This window comes from Crocuta crocuta, unplaced genomic scaffold (assembly GCF_008692635.1).
Source record: "Crocuta crocuta isolate KB4526 unplaced genomic scaffold, BGI_CrCroc_1.0 scaffold42, whole genome shotgun sequence".
Lineage (NCBI taxonomy): Eukaryota > Metazoa > Chordata > Mammalia > Carnivora > Hyaenidae > Crocuta > Crocuta crocuta.
Window position 1 is genome coordinate 327,966 of NW_027528744.1, and position 18,486 is coordinate 346,451.

At 34.4% G+C, this 18,486-nt stretch overlaps 1 protein-coding gene and 1 pseudogene across 3 annotated transcripts in view; both read right to left on the reverse strand.

Moving 5' to 3' along the window:
- The window catches only part of SLF1 (SMC5/6 complex localization factor 1), an 81,622-nt gene that overhangs the window by 21,146 nt on the left and 41,990 nt on the right, over positions 1-18,486 (reverse strand). For all 3 annotated transcript variants that reach the window (XM_077755309.1, XM_077755311.1, XM_077755310.1), the window contains 3 exons: positions 11,785-11,916; positions 11,073-11,238; positions 3,599-3,746 (listed from right to left, as the gene is read on the reverse strand). In XM_077755309.1, the coding sequence (XP_077611435.1) occupies positions 3,599-3,746; positions 11,073-11,238; positions 11,785-11,916 (446 nt within the window). The remainder of the gene's footprint in view (positions 1-3,598; positions 3,747-11,072; positions 11,239-11,784; positions 11,917-18,486) is intronic.
- LOC144224362 (eukaryotic translation initiation factor 5 pseudogene) lies at positions 15,448-16,883 on the reverse strand (annotated as a pseudogene).

The following is an 18,486-nucleotide window of genomic DNA, read 5'->3' on the forward strand; positions in this document are numbered from 1 at the left end:
TAGAGAGGAATGAGAATAGAGATTTAAAAAATAAAAATTAGAGTTTGGAAAAATTTTGTATCAGGAAAAAATAATGATGTAGCCTGGGAAGGACAAAGGGAGTTTTACCAAATTTCTCTAAAGATGTATAAAAAATATTATAGATTTTGATGACATGTTTTCTTCCCACTAAAAACAGGAGAAAAAATAAGTTAAGACACAACGTCTTGCTGTCTATTTTTATAAATACAGTTTTACTGAAACATCACCATGTCCACCTATGTACTGTGTACGGCTGCTCTTCCTACAACTTCAGAGGTGAGGAGCTGGCACAGACTGTGAGCCTGTAGCGCCAACAATACTAACTATGTGATACCGTACACAAAACAGTTTACCAAATGCTAGTTTAAGCCAATATACCAGAAATTTCAATGAAAATAAAAAAGTAATTTCAGATCACCTGATCTTAAAATATAGAGAGGGAAATAAGAAAAGTCTTTCTGTTCAAAGTGTTCAGAAGTAAAAGAGAATGACATCAATGTGGGTTAATGAACATGAGATCTGAAGGAAAGAAGAAAGGATCTTATCTATTGAAATATCTTCTACCTTAATTTTCTATAGAACAAAAACCACAGTTTTACTAAACTAAAATTAATAGATTTGAATCGGAGTAGCATCATGATATAATTTATACTTTTGCGCTGAGAAAAACAAGAATGTACAGTTCACCATGAGAATGATGGACTATTATTTTCAATTAAATGTTACATAACAGCCAAACTATAGTATCTTTATTAGTGACCTAGTAAAAGCAAAAAGCAGTTTATGAAAAATGCAAAGAAATTTAAAAAAAAGGGAGCATCCACAGAGAAAAAGAAATGGTTCTTCGTCAAAATACTGACATACTGACAAAAAGGACATTATTAAAATGCCTGGGCCACTTGTAGGGATAAAAGTTATTATGCAATAAAGTCCATAATAAACACTTTAATTTTGCATATTGGCTCTAGAAAAGCTACTTACACTCTCTTAAAGATAACTTGTTCACTTCATTTCTGTCTCTTGACAAAGGTAAAACATCAAGCCATACTGACAACAAAAATTTAGGAAGATATTAATTTGAACCATTTTAGAAATATCTTCAATTTTTAAAATTGCCTACCTGTAGCTCAATTAGAAGCCCCAAGAACTAATTATGTGTTTTGAGTTAAAAAAAAAAAAAAAAGGGGGTTAAGCCTACTTTTCAAACATGGATATAGTATAAATCTCAATGAGAGTTTTAAATACTAGTGATCAAACACACTGGGGGAAGCAAAGTAATCACTCAGTATGTCAAAATGATCGTAATGGTAACATTAACGTCTAGCTGTAGCTTAAGTCAGTCATAGGCTCAAACTTGTTGGGTTTAAACTTGTCATGTGAAAGGAGGAAATAGCAGTGGATATCAATACCATGCTTTAAAGTACAGTGCCAATCAGAATATGAGTGAAGAAAGCATTGAACCTGACTTAGAACACCTAACAAAACCCTATTAGTATAGGCTCCTATTTCCTGCATTTGGCTAAACTATGAGATAAATTGTATTACCGTCAAGGTAACCAACACATACTGGAAATAACACATTTAACTGTACTGACGGCCTTCTAACACCACTGCTAATCCTGTCATGGGTCCCCCAACTCAAAGAAGCTTCATTATGGAATAATAACAAGCAGGAGAATCCTTTTAGCTGAATGGTTAGTTCTCATACTAGCAAATAATGCCAGAAACCTGTGGTTTCTAAAACAACATCAACAACAACAACAAAAGAACTACCCAGGAATGGTGTGAAAGAAGAAAGGATTGTAAAGGAAAATTGAATTTGAGCTACGTAATGTTAAAAAGTCAAGCAACAAAGAACAGCAATCCACAAAAGTAACGGTAATCACTCCTCAGCTCAAAGAAAAAGAAAGAAGATAAAATGTTTTAGATAAAAATCTTCTAAGTTCAGTAGTATAAAGAGAGACCACTCTTTGCAGAGGGCATCACCAAATAAATCCTGAACCCCAGTTTTAATCCTGGATTCGTATTCTAGAATTTTTCTTCAAAGTATTAAAGTGATTGACAGCATATTCAAGAACTTTTTCTTTTACATAAAACCTAGATATACAGAAACATATATATGACAAAAAAGAGTATTTGGCAGTTTAAAATTTTTGAAGCATATAAAAAACAATCTTTTATACGAGGGCCACAAAAATCTTCCTTGTTTTGAAATACATTCATTTTAGAAAGTTAGGATGCGAGAAAGAAAGAAATAAAAAGATTCATAGTTCCCTAACCTGACTGAAGTTCAGGAATGGTACCTCAGGTCTTTTGGAAGGTACCTCAGGCCTCCTTCCCTCCCTCTGGAGACCAAAAGTTTGGTACAATCTTTTGTAAAGTGAGCATAGAATAGATGATTGAGGAGAGGAGAAAGAGTGAGGAAAATTATACATATAAATGACTTCTTTTTGCTTCATCCATGCTCATTTGTTACATCACCAGACTCAATCAAAAAGAAATAGTAGCAGCTTTTTATAGTAAGAAAAATTATACAGCAACAGACATCTGGGTCAAATGTTTTAAATAGTGATACATAGTCCAAGTTAAGCCAAATGGTTTTATAATGTAAGTATTCTGAGTCAATGAGTTTCATTTTACTACTGTTAAGTATTTACATAGGAAGAGATCTGGGAACTGTTCATAAGGCACATATATAAGATGAAAGATACTATTTTTTATTTAACCTCAATGATTAGTAGTATTAAAAGGACTGAAAATAGTTCTTACCATGTAAGATTTTGAAACCATACATAAAAGTTAATCTATTTCTTCAATGAAAAGAGAAACAAATTTAAATGTCTAGTTAATACAAATATTAAAAAAATTAAATTTAACGGTGCTCCTGGGTGGCTCAGTCGGTTAAGCATCTGACTTTGGCTCAGGTCATGATCTCGCGGTTCATGGGTTCGAGCCCTGCGTCGGGCTCTGTGCTGATAGCTAGCTCAGAGCCTGGAGACTGTTTCAGATTCTGTGTCTCCCTCTCTCTCAGAAATAAATAAAACATTTAAAAAAATTTTTAAAAATATAAAAAACAGGAATTAAATTTCTCTAGTTAAATGTTTACTTACATAGGGTAGTGTACTCATAATTTTTAATTATATGATTAAATAAAATATTAATAAGATTACATATAAATAAATATTTCCAGGTACGGTTTTCTATATTATCATCTAACATTCCATTTTTGTGAAATCATCAAAATAATATTTCTAATAATAAATAATGTGATGGGGGTGAACTCTCATGTAACATTTAGAAGAAAATAATATAAATGCTATATATGAGTGCAAGAATGTAAAAATACTTAGATAGTACTAGAAAGAAATAGATGACAATATTAAATGTTTATCTGAATGGGAACATTCATGATGAGTAATTTTTACCTTCTTTATATGGTTTCTACGTTATGCATACATGTGCGCATGTATGTGTGTGTCACTATTTTAAGAAAGCTTCATATGAAGGTATGTTAAAGATTACAGACTGCCTAAGGAAAAATCACATAATAGGTCTAAGAAAAACACAGCACACTTACCATCACATGAAAGGGAAACGTAACTTCCTAAGTCATCAGACATGTGTCGCATCACATTTTTACCCCTCTTCAGACCAAGGAAGATCCAATAATCTATTGCTGCTCCAAGAATTCCTGTCAGTAAGTAGGCGAGTTCATGTTTGAAGACCTAACATTAAGATGGGAAAAATATTCGTAGTATTTTTAATACTAGAAAAATATTAAAATAGATGTTTATTATTAGGGTCTATTTCAAATACTTGAAGCAAAACTTAGCTATTTAAAAATAGAGTACACTAATACTATGTAAGATATTCCTGAGAACCATAGCAAGCTAATTCGTTCAATTTATTTTCTGCCTCTTTTCTACCCCCATCCATAGCTACATCTTTATATCCATATGATAAAACAGTTAATAAACCAAAATCTCCAGTACTTATATATGGATAGGTTATAATAAACTTTTAAACTATTATTCAATAGTATCAAGTGCTTTACTATGGCAGTATTTCCAATAAAACATGGATAGGTTGTAATAAACTTTTAAAATATTATTCAATAGTGTCAAGTGCTTTACTATGGCGCCTAGGTGGCTCAGCTGGTTAAGCGGCCAACTTCAGCTCAGGTCATGATCTCAAGGTTCGTGGGTTAGAGTCCCGCATCGGGCTCTGTGCGGACAGCTAGCTCAGAGCCTGGAGCCTGTTTCAGATACTGTGTCTCCCTCTCTCTCTGACTCTCTCCCATGCTCACACTATCTCTTCTCTCATTCTCTCTCTCTCTCAGAAATAAATAAAACATTAATAAAAACAAAAAACATGGAGGAGATATCTGGCCTTTGTGCATTTGTTAACAGAAATAGAGATATTAAAAAAAAAAAGATGGACTTAGCCACCCCTACTGTTCATACATAAAATTAACCTTTACATTTTTGCAAATGGCATATTCCAGAAAAAGACTTAAAAAACATAATGAATAAGAAATTTAGCAAACAGAATCGTCTACTGTTGTAAAGAAACAGATTGGTTAAAATTCTAATTATTAAATTGTATCAATTTACATTACCTAATTTAGGGATGTATAGAGATCAATTTTTTTAAATGTTTTATTTACTTTTAGAGAGGGACAGAGACAGCACGATCAGGGGAGATCAGAGAAAGAGGGAGACGCAGAATCCAGAGCAGGCTCCAGGCTCTGAGTTAGCTGTCAGCAGAGAGCCCAATGTAGGGCTCGAACCCACAAACCATGAGATCATGACCTGAGCCAAAGTCAGACGCTTAACTGACTGAGCCACCCAGGCGACCCAAGATCAACTTTTAAAGAATGAATATTGCTCTCTATTGTCAGTTCTACAATAAACATTATTAAATTCCTATAAAAAATAAAGCAAGCATACAAAATTTAATTATAATAAGTATGCTTTACTGTAATGTGGAAAATTTCTTTCTAATCCATAAACTAAGAAGGCAAAGAGGTATAAAAATACTTCATACATTTTTCATTAAAATATTAACACTGTTCTACAATGACATTAAAACTGTGTGAAATTTCTTTATCTTTGGTATTTGTTCTTTAGGTGGGTTGAAATATAAATATGAAAAAAACTGACAAATTAACAGTTGGGTAGAAAACATGTGAAAATAAATAAATGTTATAGTATCCAAATAGATTGTAAGTGCTGTGTTCAGCAACTATACTATACCTAATATGGGATTAGGGACAAAGATATCTCTAACCATCACAGACGACTGGATTTCTTTCTTCTGCCATCAGCAAACAAAGTTCCTATAGTACCCAACATTTTCTAAGAGTATCATCATTCCTTATTATAAGAAGCTATTATTAACTTCAAAACTGAAGTTCTAGGTCTGGTTTGGTGTGCAAGCAGCACATACGCCAGGCCTGCCAAAACAGTGTATACTGAGGAAAAGTCCAGAGTCAGGGTGCTTAGGTAGGTATGCAAGTTCCCTATGGCTCTGTCACACTGTGTGGCAGTACTGCAATAAGGCAGGGCTGGACATTAGAATGTGAGAGACAGACTATGAAGAATAGGGCCGAGGAGACTTTAAGCTGCATGATTAGGGAAGTGCTACCCTTCCTGTAACATCATCAGGGATCTCAATACAGAACCTTGACCACTGCTCGATCCTGCAGGTCAGGATTCATGAATGGGCATCAGCACCACCCTCTCACCCACCCTGATTAGAGGGCTGTGTTTAAATCTTGCAGTTGCAGCTGTGTGACATGGGCAGCTAGCAGTAGGACTGACTGTATCAGCAGGAGGGGAAAGTACCAACTCCTTCCCTAGTATCCTGGTAGAGTCCAAGCCATAAGCTGATCAGAACTCATTCTCTTAAGCACTGAGTCTTAGTCAGTATTCAAAGTAGTTTGCAGAAAGCCAACTCTTTACTTTGTAAAGCCAACATGGAGATAATCACTCTGAGCAAGTTTTATTTCTCATATTTCAACTTATCAAGAGAACATAAAACAAGACAGTGATAATCTACATTTGAACTAAAAATGGATCATATCAAGATCCATGCCACAGAATGCTCCTTGCAACCCAATGACTATCTGAATGTCAGCAATGACACTACTCAGGAAACAATCAAGAGATTGGGAAATTCTGATTTCTCAAAATATTCCCCATCCCAAGGGTAAAATAAATCAGGATCACTTCAGATCCCTGGTGATAAGGCTCTAAATAGGGAAAAAGGAGGTTAGCCCACAGAGCTAAGTCTCATGTAAAACCACAATCCAGCACTCCATCAATTAAAAAAAGACTCCACAAAATCAACCAGCTGGGACCTTTCTCTTTCCTCATACAAATGTATGTACACATGTACTTGATACCACAAACTAATTTTGATATTGCCTATTTTTCAATTTACCTTGATACCACGGTTATTAGATAGAGATAGGTAGTGTTTGCAAGAAATGACTGTATCTTCTTTACCATGATAAGAGAGCTTGTTAAAATTAACTGTGTGATATTAGCTAAACATCCATACTATCACATATTCATAGTAGTAAATTTTTATATAAAAAGACCCTTTCAAATCAGGTTTTTGGACCCTTTCACATTATATTCTTATCTATGTCACTCACCATCACCATAGGGCCAAGCTACTGAGCTACGGATTGTACTCACTAGAACTTTAACAGCGTATAAATAATATTATCAATTCTAATATAGTGAATATATATGATTTAGAAAGAGATTCATGAGAAAATGGCAAGTACACCATAAAGGGAGACAAGGGTTCCTGGAATACTGAAATGTTTGCTGAAGCTGAACAGACAGAAAACCCAGAGAATTAACAAAGAAATGAAAGATACACATGATTTGCATATGACCGATATTTATCTTAGACTCTCCTTTCTAATGTGTTAAAGTCTATTATCAGATATACTGTCAATACAGTTCTCTATTGCCTCTATTGACTGTCAGGACAAGTAACCTCCATTTAATCAATTTGGTGATCTTCCAAAAACTAACTAGTATATCATGTAGAACAAACTACAATCTTGGCCCTCCAACTCCCAGGTTAGGGCTTTACATAATATCCCACAGCAAGAGAGGGCACATGGCTCCTTTAGTACCTCTGTCAGATAGATGCAAACATAACAAACATCCTGTGTCTCTTCCTGTTTAAAACACTGGCATCTGAAACCAGAAAAAGTAGGTTGCAATGGGGACTTGGCCTCTAGTCAAGACTTTGCCCTCACAAGCTGTGACACCTTGAATAAGTTCCTTAAACTCTTTAGCCTCAATTTCCTTATCTTTAAGTACAAAGTAGCTTCCATTTCTACCTTAATTCTAGGGTTATCATTAAATAGCACTTAAGGACATCACAAAGAAAAGTAGGACTAACCACCCAGCTTAGCAAATTTATACCTCCTTCATAACCTTGACACAGCTCACCTCTGCTCTTTTGCCAAGGAAAGCCTAAAGCTTTCTCAGATTAATGACAATGAAATTCACTGCCACTGTGTCACTCTGCAACACTTGCTGATTGACATTATGACAAAACAATATTAGCATAAACTGAGGACTTCTGTTTAGCTAATGACTTAAATTGAATGCTTCAACTCAGCAAATCAAGAAACAAATGCTTTATAGTACAGAAAATGATGTCTGTGAACATGCATGGAATTCTTGAAATTGAAAACTGCCAAAAAGATTTAATTAGTACAAGAATGAATTTGAGCAGATAAGGTAACACATACACACAAAAACTAGTTTATATGAATTTACACAATTCAAATGTTAAATAAAATATTAATCTGTTAAGTTTAAAGCTGGTTCTAATGTTATAATGAATGCTATAATTGCAGATTGCTTCACAAAATGTTTAATTCATTTAAAATTCTGAACAAAAATATTAAGTTAAATACGGGTAAATCTGTTATTAATTACATCAGTATTTCCTGAGTAAATTTCTGTCTTTGACAGTCCTTTGGGCGATTTAGTAAAATTGTGAAAATGTCAATATTATTATTTTCAATTATGAATAAGCAATTTAACTTAAATAATACAAATGGATAAAACAGAAGTGCTCCATAATAAGAAAATATTTTCTATCCCTAATGATTCTATGATCTAGAAAGTACATAAACAGATAGTAATTAAGAATGTTATCAGTTATATCTTAGAAGTACAGAAGTATTAAACTCAACTGCCAATGAAGTATCATTTTATGTTGACTATTTTCAACTTATACACATGTATACAGCCAAACTAAAAAAATTTGGAGCCTTCAAAAGAATTTTCTTTTTTTAAAGCCTCGGGTACCCCCGAGACAGACTTTTTAAAGACCAGTAAGGGCTTCTGTTTCTGATACTAGAGGCTTAAGTAATTCAAATAAATGCTGTTATAGAAGAAAACTAAAAATGTTGAATAAAACATGTAAACGTCTTCTAGAAACATGTAAGAAATTGCTAAGCCAAGATCTAGGAGAAGGTAAAAATCCAAATGAGGCACTCAAAGCTAGATCACTTTACCCTAAAGATACTTGGTGACCCCAGAGAAAGAGCTAAGATACAGAACTCTAGTTTTTGGAGCCCAGAGGAAAAGGAGTATAAAAGCCACAGCCCAAGGCCTAATTTAAAACTGTATCTATTTGTAGTCCTGTACTTCACTTGCGATTTTCCAGGAACCCTCAAACATGGCAAAAGAAATTCTCTCCAGAGGAAGATATTCTGTGTTTTTGCTATGTTATACTTTCTACAAATAATTTTCAAATGAAATTTATGGCACATAGTAATTGATAACTCACTAAGAATATATCCAACATAAGAGAACTTTACAGGAGAAACAACAGGTAGACTTACAAAGACTTCAGATATGCAACAGTCAAAGACTATAAATTATTACTGACACATAGAAAACTGAAAGAAAGCCCTGAATATTTTGTAGGAAACTAGAAACCATAAAAACATGTCATAGTAACTAGGAAGTAAAAAAGTCTAAACCTGGCAAAAATACAAAAAATAAAAACAGTCATCTTTAATAAAAGCAATAGTAATGTTTAACAACATATAAGACACCCCTGAAAAGAGACTAGTAAACTGGGGCACCTGGGTGGCTTAGTCGGTTAAGTGTCCGACTTTCGCTTAGGTCATGATCTCGCGGTTCGTGGGTTTGAGCCCCGCATCGGGCTCTGTGCTGACAGCCAGCTCAGAGCCTGGAGCCTGTTTCAGAGTCTGTGTCTCCCTCTCTCTCTGACGTTCCCCTGCTTACGCTGTCTCTATCGCTCTCTCTCTCTCCTAGTAGTAAACTAAAAATTAAATGAAAAGACACTACCCAGAATGCTTCAAGTATAGAAAATGACCTGAAAATCTAGATTAAGAGGGAAAAAGCACAGAAGATACACAAAGAAGGTGTAAGAAGTTTAATTGGAACTAAAAAAAGTAGAGCAGAGAAGAAGGATCAGGGGAAATATGAAAAGAGAAACTATATAAGAGTTTTCCTGGAGAAGGAATAAACTTATGGCCATTCAACACTCGAATTCTCCATGTAAAACACTATCCATCATCTATACAAATGGTAAAGAAAGAAAGAAGGAAAGAAAAAAGGAACAAATTCACAAAGTAGATTCAGAAGGATTGATGAAGGCAACTATTAAACTTGACTTTAACAGAGAGGAATTTAAAACAATAGGGAAATCACACTGCGGACTCTGATCTTACATGGACTCAAAAAGGAAAGTTCAGTTAATTTCACATGGCAGAAATACAGGGCTCATTTTTCAACTATAATTTACTATTAGAAATTAACAAAAAAGCATAGACAAAATCCATTAATCATAACAAAAATACATCCATTTAGAAGTTTTATTTTTTAAAAAAAATTTTTTAATGTTTTACTTATTTAAGAGAGAGAGAGAAAGAGAGAGAGAGAGACAGCATGAGCAGGGGAGGGTCAGAGAGAGAGAGGGAGATATAGAATCCGAAACAGGCTCCAGGCTCTGAGCTAGCTGTCAGCACAGAGCCCGAGGAGGGGCTCGAATCCACAAACGGCGAGATCATGACCTGAGCTGAAGTTGGATGCTTAACTGACTGAGCCACCTAGGCACCCCATTTAGAAGTTTTAAAACATCTTAAAATATTTCTTGGACCAAAGAATTCATAACTGAGAATAAAAAATACATTAAAAAGACACTAACAGCACACTGAAGTATTAAAACCTATGAATAGGGGCGCCTAAGTGGCTCAGAATAATGGGTATTAAGGAGGGCATTTGTGATGAGCACTGGGTGTTGTATGTAAGTGATGAATCACTGAATTCTACGCCTGAAACCAATATTGTACTGTATGTTCACTAACTGTAATTTATATAAAAATTTGAAAAAAAAATATGAGCAGAAATCAATGATGTAACACAAAAAAAGCAGACAATTAAGTCCTAAAAGCAGATTATTTTGAAGAGAAGAAAGGTGACTAATGGTAATTATGCATTGAAAACACTGCACAGTATGTTGTGATACACTTTATGTATTTCAGTTCATTTAATTTTCCCAACCACCCTTCAGATAGGTTATAGGCTAAAATCACCATACTTTAAATCTCTAAAGTATTTCTAAACAAGATCTACTTATGAAAAATAACTAACAACCACAAAAGCAGTTTTAAAAACAAGCGGAAGTTTCTATCTGTACACCAAAAAATTGTATGGACTCCGTTTTTAAAATCATAGGTTCCTTAAGAATTGAAATTGTACAAAAGTAAAAAATTTAGAATGATAAGTGAATTTGGCTATCTCAGCAGTAATGATCAAAAAACTGTCTCTAACTACTACACCCAAATGCAAGATGATGAAGAAAGTAACTTTTAAGGATCTTTTACAATAAAACTAAATAAAATAAACAGAAAACAGTGCTACACTGGGATAGATTTTAGTTTTATTCAAATTGCTCAAAGAATGAAGACAAAAGATGTTTAACTCAAAGATGTATTTTCATAGGCCATTATTCATTTGTAAATCAATTCTACTTACATCATTAGATTTGCACTTTTCCTTGTGAGAATATATAGTCCACTCCAAAAGCATATTTACTGGTTTGGTCAAAAGCCCAGAGGCCTCATTTCCTGACCAAAAGATTTCAAGAAGGATTGCCTTTCCTGTTATTTTCAGACTCTGAGAATCTGACCAGTCATACAACCTAATGAAAATATGAAACAAAGTATATTTTATACTAACTTGATCACTGCAGTTATTAGGCATAATATCTTTTGCCATAATACAAAAAGATTCAGCAATTTCTAAATATAGAAAGGACATAGTATATAAAGATTATAACATAATTAAAGAACACAATATTAAAAAATTGCCATAAGTCAATATAATGACCAACAAACAGAAACAGAAATCTAACTTATCATGGATATTATAGACTAAATGTTAAAAAAAACCCAGAACTTTCACTTCAGTATTCCATTACTTAAGAATTAAAAAATACATAAGCCCTGAAAAATATAATGAAATCTTACATATCCAAATGTCTAAGTGAAAAACAAGAATGTGAATGAAAGCCACATAAAGAACATAAAAATGTTTACTGCCACTGAAGGACTATGTTTGCAACCATGTTTTAAAAACAAATCTACTTTAAACTAGAACATGAGGTGACTTTTTAGATATACATAAATTAGAAAAGTAATACATAAAATACAAATACAGAAAAATTTTTCTTGGTGATTACACTTACTTTTGGCTCAGATGTCGCACTTCACTTTCCACTAAATTAAAGAAAAATTTGAGCAGGGTCAGGTGGAGCACCTTATTGCCAATAATATTTTTCGAAATTTGGTGACAAAAATTTTCATTGTAAAGACAAGACCTGAAGAACATGAACCGAATAATTTATAACATACAAGCAATTCAATGAACATTCTGTGAACAAAGTATTTCTCTGAGAGTATTATTAGATTTCTAATGAAATTTACTTCAATAAGCTATAAAGCTAATCAAAATTTTATTAGTCTTCACTTTCAAGTGAAGATTTCAACTAAGAAATCTTATGTAACAATACTTATAATAATCTTCCAGATTTATGTACTTGTAACTGTCTACCTCTGTCTCCACCATTCCCATTTTCTTTTTGCATACCACATTGTCAGGTTAGGAGGGTCGTGAATGACTGTTAAATTTAACAATATTTAATACTCATGTCTCTTCTAGAAGATGTCCCATGCCTATATAATTATCTGAAAACTGTCAGAGATGGATACCATAGATTTCATTTTAAAAAAACAAAATATATACTATGGAATACTGCAAATATATTTAAAAGTAGACTAATGTTATCCAGTTCATCTATATGCCTACCACTTCCCTAGACACCTTCTTTCTGACTGCCAATGAACCCAATTGTTTTTAAATGAAATCTGGGTGTTTATTAAAAAGTCTACTTGTAATTCTACCTTCCATTGCATCGATTAATTCATCCAAACATTTATTAAGCATTTACTATGTTCCAGATATTGTATTAAGCACTAAGGATAGAGATGTCTAAAACTGAGCATTTAAGTGAAGAGATGGGAAAATATTAATTATACAAATAGAATCAAAAAGAAAGCTAGGGTAGCAATACTTATACCAGACAAAACAGACTTTAAAACAAAGATTGTAACAAGAGACAAAGGAAACCACATAACCATAAAGGGAATAATCCAAGAAGAAGATATAACAATTTTAAATATTTATGCACCCAACATGGAAGCCCACGAATACATAAAGCAACTATTAACAGACATAAAGGAAGAAACAGATAGTAATACAATAGCAATAGAGGACTTTAACATCCCACTTACATCAGTGGATAGACCAGACAGGAATTCAACAAGGAACTAGTGCCATTGAATGACACATTGGACCAGATGGATATAAAAGATATATTCAGAACATTCCATCCAAAAACTGTAAAATACACCTTCTTTTCAAAAGCACACAGAACACTCTGGAGAAGAGATTACATCTTAGGCTACAAAAAAGTCTCAACAAATTCAAAAAGACTGAAATCATACCCTGCATCTTTTCTGACCACACGGCATGAAACTAGTAATAAACCACAAAAAGAAACCAGGAAAGAACACAAATACACAGACATTAAATAACATGCTACTAAGCAACGAATGGGTCAACCAAGGAATCAAAGAGGAAATAAAACGGATACATGAAGATGAATTAAAATGAAAATACAATTGTCCAAAATCTTTGAGATACAGAAAAAGCTATTCTAAGCAGGAAGATTATAGCAATATAGGCCTATCTCAAAAAGAAAGAAACATCTCAAAAAAACACCTTAACCTTAAGCCTAAAAAGAACAACCAAGCCTGAAGGCAGCAGAAAGAAGGAAATCATAAAGATTTAAGCAGAAACAAATGAAATAGGTACTAAAAAAAAAGGCAAAACAGATCAATGAAATCAGGGGCTAATTCCTTGGAAAGATGAACAAAATTGAAAAACTAGAGAGACAGGAATCAAATAAATAAATACAGAAATGAAGCAGAGGAGAAGTAACAATTGTAAGCACATAAATACATAGGATTATAAAAGAATATTATGAAAAACTATATGCCAACAAACTGGACAACCCAAAAGAAACAGATAAATTTCTGAATCAGGAAGAAATAGAAAATTTGAACAGATTACTGGCAATGAAACTGAATAATCAAAAAAATCTCTCAACAAACAAAAGTCCAGGACCAGATGACTTTTCAGGTGAATACTACCAAATATTTAAAGACAATTTAAAATTTATTCTTGTCAAATGATTTCAAAAAATAAAGAAGGAAAAAAGCTTCCAAATCCATTCTGAGACCACCATTACCTTGATACCAAAAGTGGATTAAGACATCACAGAAAAATAGAATACTATAGGCCAATAACTGATAAAGATGTAAAAATTCTTAACAAAATATTAGCAAGTCAAATTTAACAATACATCTAAGAAACAATTCACCACGATCAAGTGGGATTTATTCACGGGATGCAGGAGTAGTTCAATATATTCACAAGTCACTCAATATGATGCATCACGTCAACAAAAGATTAAAAACGTACGATCATTTCAACAGATACAGAAAAAGCATTTGACAAAGTACAAAATCCATTCATGACAAAACCCTCAACACAGTAGGTATAAAGAGAACAGACCTCAACATAATAAAAGTCACTTAAGAAAAACCCACAGCTAACATCATCCCTAATAGTGAAAAACTGAAAGCTTTCTCCTTAAGGTCAAGAACAAGACAAGGATGTCAACTCTCACTACTTTTATTCAACATAGTACTGGAAGTCCTAGTCACAGCAATTGGACAAGAAAAAGAAATAAAAGGCATCCAAATTGGTAAGGAAGAAGTACAATGTTCATTATTTACAGATGATGATGTAATACTATATACAGAAAATGTTAGAGGTGCCTGTGTTGGTCAGTTGATTAAGCAACCAACTCTGGTTCAGCTCATGATGTTATGGTTCAAGCTCGGTGCTGAAAGCTCAGAGCCCGGAGCCTGCTTTGGATTCTGTGTCACAGAAACAAGAGCATAAGCTACTAAGTATCTACGCGTAAAGGCATTAAACAAACCATATTGTCAGGAGAAAATCCACAATGAACAAAAGATACAGTATGCCTGAACATTTGAAAAGTGTAATTAAACCATAAGAGTAAGAGTTGAAAAATGACGCTGAGGTTTTGCTAGAGATTAAGTGCACCTTTTCCTGCTTCCCCCAAATAAAGTCATAGCTTACTATATAATCACACCTTAGTTTCAGAATTTTCTCAGTATAAAGCAACGGCTACATACACATAAAATGCTTGTTAATGTAATAATTCAATGTGCAATGCACATGACTCCAAAGACTACAATTTGGGGCAAATATACACCAACTGAAAAAACACAATTCAAGTTTCAAAACCTGCTCTTAAAATTATTTACAGGACACTCAGGTCATTTTTACTTCTCAGTAAGATAAAGATGTCACGCTGCCATTTGATTATCAGTCCACCTTGGCATGGGAAGAATATACATTACCAGATGCCAATTTGAGGGATTGAACACTCAAAAAAGTACTTATTTCCCAATGGCCGATAAAGATAATTATAAGTAAGCTTATGTTTACGTTCTGCTGAAGACATCTTTAAAGTCTCAGCATCTAACAATATCTAACAGACTCCCAAAATCCTATCAGGTTAATGATGCTGCAGTATTTTAAGGAGGAGCCATTTCAGCTTAAGTCATTCAGAGTCAAAAATCTTAAGAATGACCAAAATCAAACATTTAACTGTACAAATGTGATCCAAATGTGTCCACCACTAAGTTTTCAAAAAGAAACATGCTATAAGTAAGCAAACTGTATCTGGTCACTGATATGTGTATGGACTCCCTAGATGTCTTATTGGGCTTAATTACAGACCACTCAGAGCAGCACATTTTTAGTAGAAAGTGTAGCATGATGTTAAGCCATTTTAGCTTTTGCACATACATGTTGCACTTCTGGCTGATGATGCAGAAAGATTTGCAGCATTACGCTTTTAAGCTGGGTTGCACCCACGCCTTTAATTGGCATCAATATCAATGTCATCATCCTTGTTGTCAGACTTCACAGCTTCAACTTTAGGTATACTGGCAGTCTTCGAATACACCACCTCAATATTCTCATCTTCATCATCTTCTTCACCTCCAGAAGATTCCTCCTCTGGTTCCTTCAACCATTTTATAAATGGTTCTGCTTTGACACGAATCTCCTTGGAAAGGTCCTTTGAGACATATTTCTTAGAGGCCTTTTCTGACCAACTGATGATGACTTCTTCCAACAGATCTGCATCATACAACTTCTTTAAGATATGGGGAATCTTGGAAATGAGCTGAGCTTGATGCACTGGTACCACACACTCCAAACCATGAAGAAGGTATTGCTGAGCTTTTTTTGTTGTTGTGACAAAATCGTAGGAAATGGTGCCTGTATTTCTTAATTTGTTCTCTAATCTTCTCATTAAAAAGAACTTCAGTCAAAACAAGAGGACCCATGGCTTTTCCATCCAATCTTTCTGCTTCAGCAACAATTTCTTTGTCCGATGAGTCAATAATACCTTCTTTCTTTTTCTTAACAAAATCAAACAGGACATTGACCAGCTCTTCAACAGTCCTTTCCAAATCATCAATGAGCGTCAGAACTTTTGCATGGTCACTGATTTCATCCATTCTGCAACTTTGAGCTTCCTCAGTTGTATGCTCCCCCCAATCATCATCCTCCTCTTCTTCCACAGCATGTGGAAGAGGACTGATTTCATCTGGTGGTGGTGGTGGTGGGGTCTCACTGCTGGACATGGAACCATTTTCCTTGTCTTTGCCCTTCCTGTTTTTCTTTTCCTTTTCTTTCTTCCCTGTACCACTGTCACTATTCTCAGGTAGGTTTCTGAGAATGAATGTGCAGAGTTTATGATGTGTGTGAAGCATGCCATGATAGCCACAGGCTTTACAAGAGTTACCTACTGTTCGCTTCTTTGGATTGACATGCAGATCTGTGTCTCCCTCTTCCTCTGCCCCTCCCTTGCTCTCTTTCTCAAAAATAAACAAACATTAAAAGTTTAAAAGAAAGAGAGAAAACATTAAAGACGCCACCAAAAAACTATTAGTGCTAATAAATTAATTTAGTCAAGTTGCAGAATACAAAATCAATTTACAGAAATCTGTTATTTCTGTACACTAGTGAAGTAGCAGAAAGAAAAATTAAGGAAACAATTCCATTCACAATTGCACCAAGAAGCATAAAATACCTACCAATAAGCTCAACCACAGACATGAAAGAACGGACTCTACTTTGAAAACTCTAAAACACTGATGAAAGTTATTAAAGATGTATCTATTTACTTAAATGGAAAGATATTCCATGCTCATGCACTGGGAGAATCAACACTTTTAAAATGTCCATAGTATTCAAATCAATCTACAGATTTAATGCAATCCCTACCAAAATACCAATAGGATTTTTCACAAAGATAGAAAAAGTAATACTAAAATAGAACCACAAAAGACCCCAAACAGTCCAAACAATCTTGAGAAGAATAAAACTGGGGGTGCAGGGGTAGCTCAGTTGGTTAAGTGTCCAAGTCAGCTCAGGTCATGATCTTGCAGTTCATCAGTTTGAGCCCTGTGTTGGGCTCTGTGCGGACAGCTCAGAACCTGGAGCCTGCTTCAGATACTGTTTGTGTCTCTCTCTCTGTGTGCCCTCCACTCGCACTGTCTCTCAGAAATAGCAAACTTAAAAAAAATAAATAAATTAAAAAAAATAAAGCTGGAGGTATCATAATCGCTGACTTCAAGATATAGTACAAAGCTGTAGTGATAAAAAACAGTATGGTACTGGCACAAAAAGAGACACACAGATGAATAGAATAGAACAGAAACCCCAGAAATAAACCCACAATTATGTGGTCAATTAATCCATGCCATAAAAGACAAGAATATATGAGAAAAAGACAGTCTTTCCAACACACGGTGTTGGGAAGAATGGACAGCTAGATGCTGAGGAATAAAACTGGGCTACTTTCTTATACCATATACACACACACCAAAAAAACCCCTCTAAATGGATGAAAGACCTAAAAGTGAGACCTGAAACCATAAAATTCCTAGAAGAAAACATAGGCAGTAATCTTTTTTTTTTTTTTTAATGTTATTTATTTTTGAGAGAGAGAAACATAGAGTGTGAGCAGGGGAGCAGGACAGCGAGAGAATGTAACACAGAATCCAAAGCAGGCTCCAGTCTCTGAGCTGTCAGCACAGACCCTAACACAGTGCTCGAACTCACGGACTACAAGATTGTGACCTGAGCCGAAGTCGATGCTTAACCAACTGAGCCACCCAGAAGCCCAAGGCAGTAATCTTTTTGCGATCAACTGCAGAAACATTTTTCTAGCTATGTCCCCTAAAGCAAGGGGAAAAAAAAGCAAAATTAAACTACTGGAACTTTTCCACAATAAAATGCTTTTGCCTAGCAAAGGAAACCATATACAAAACAAAAAGACAACCTACTGAATAGGAGAAGATATTTGCAAATGATATATCTGATAAGGGGTCAAGAGCCAAAATATATAAAGAACTTATACAATGCAACATCCAAAAACCAAATAATCTAATTAAAAATGGGCAAAAGATATGAATAGACATTTCTCCAAAGACGACATCCAGATGACCAACAGACACTTGAGAAGATGCTCAACAACACTTATTAGGGAAATGCAAATCAAAACCACAATGACATCACCTCACACCTATCAGAATGGCCAAAATCAAAAACTCAAGAAACAGCAAACATTGCCAAGGGTGTGGAGAAAAAGGAACCCTTGTACAGCTGGTGTTAATGCAAGCTGGTGAAGCCACTGTGGGAAACAGTATGGAGGTTC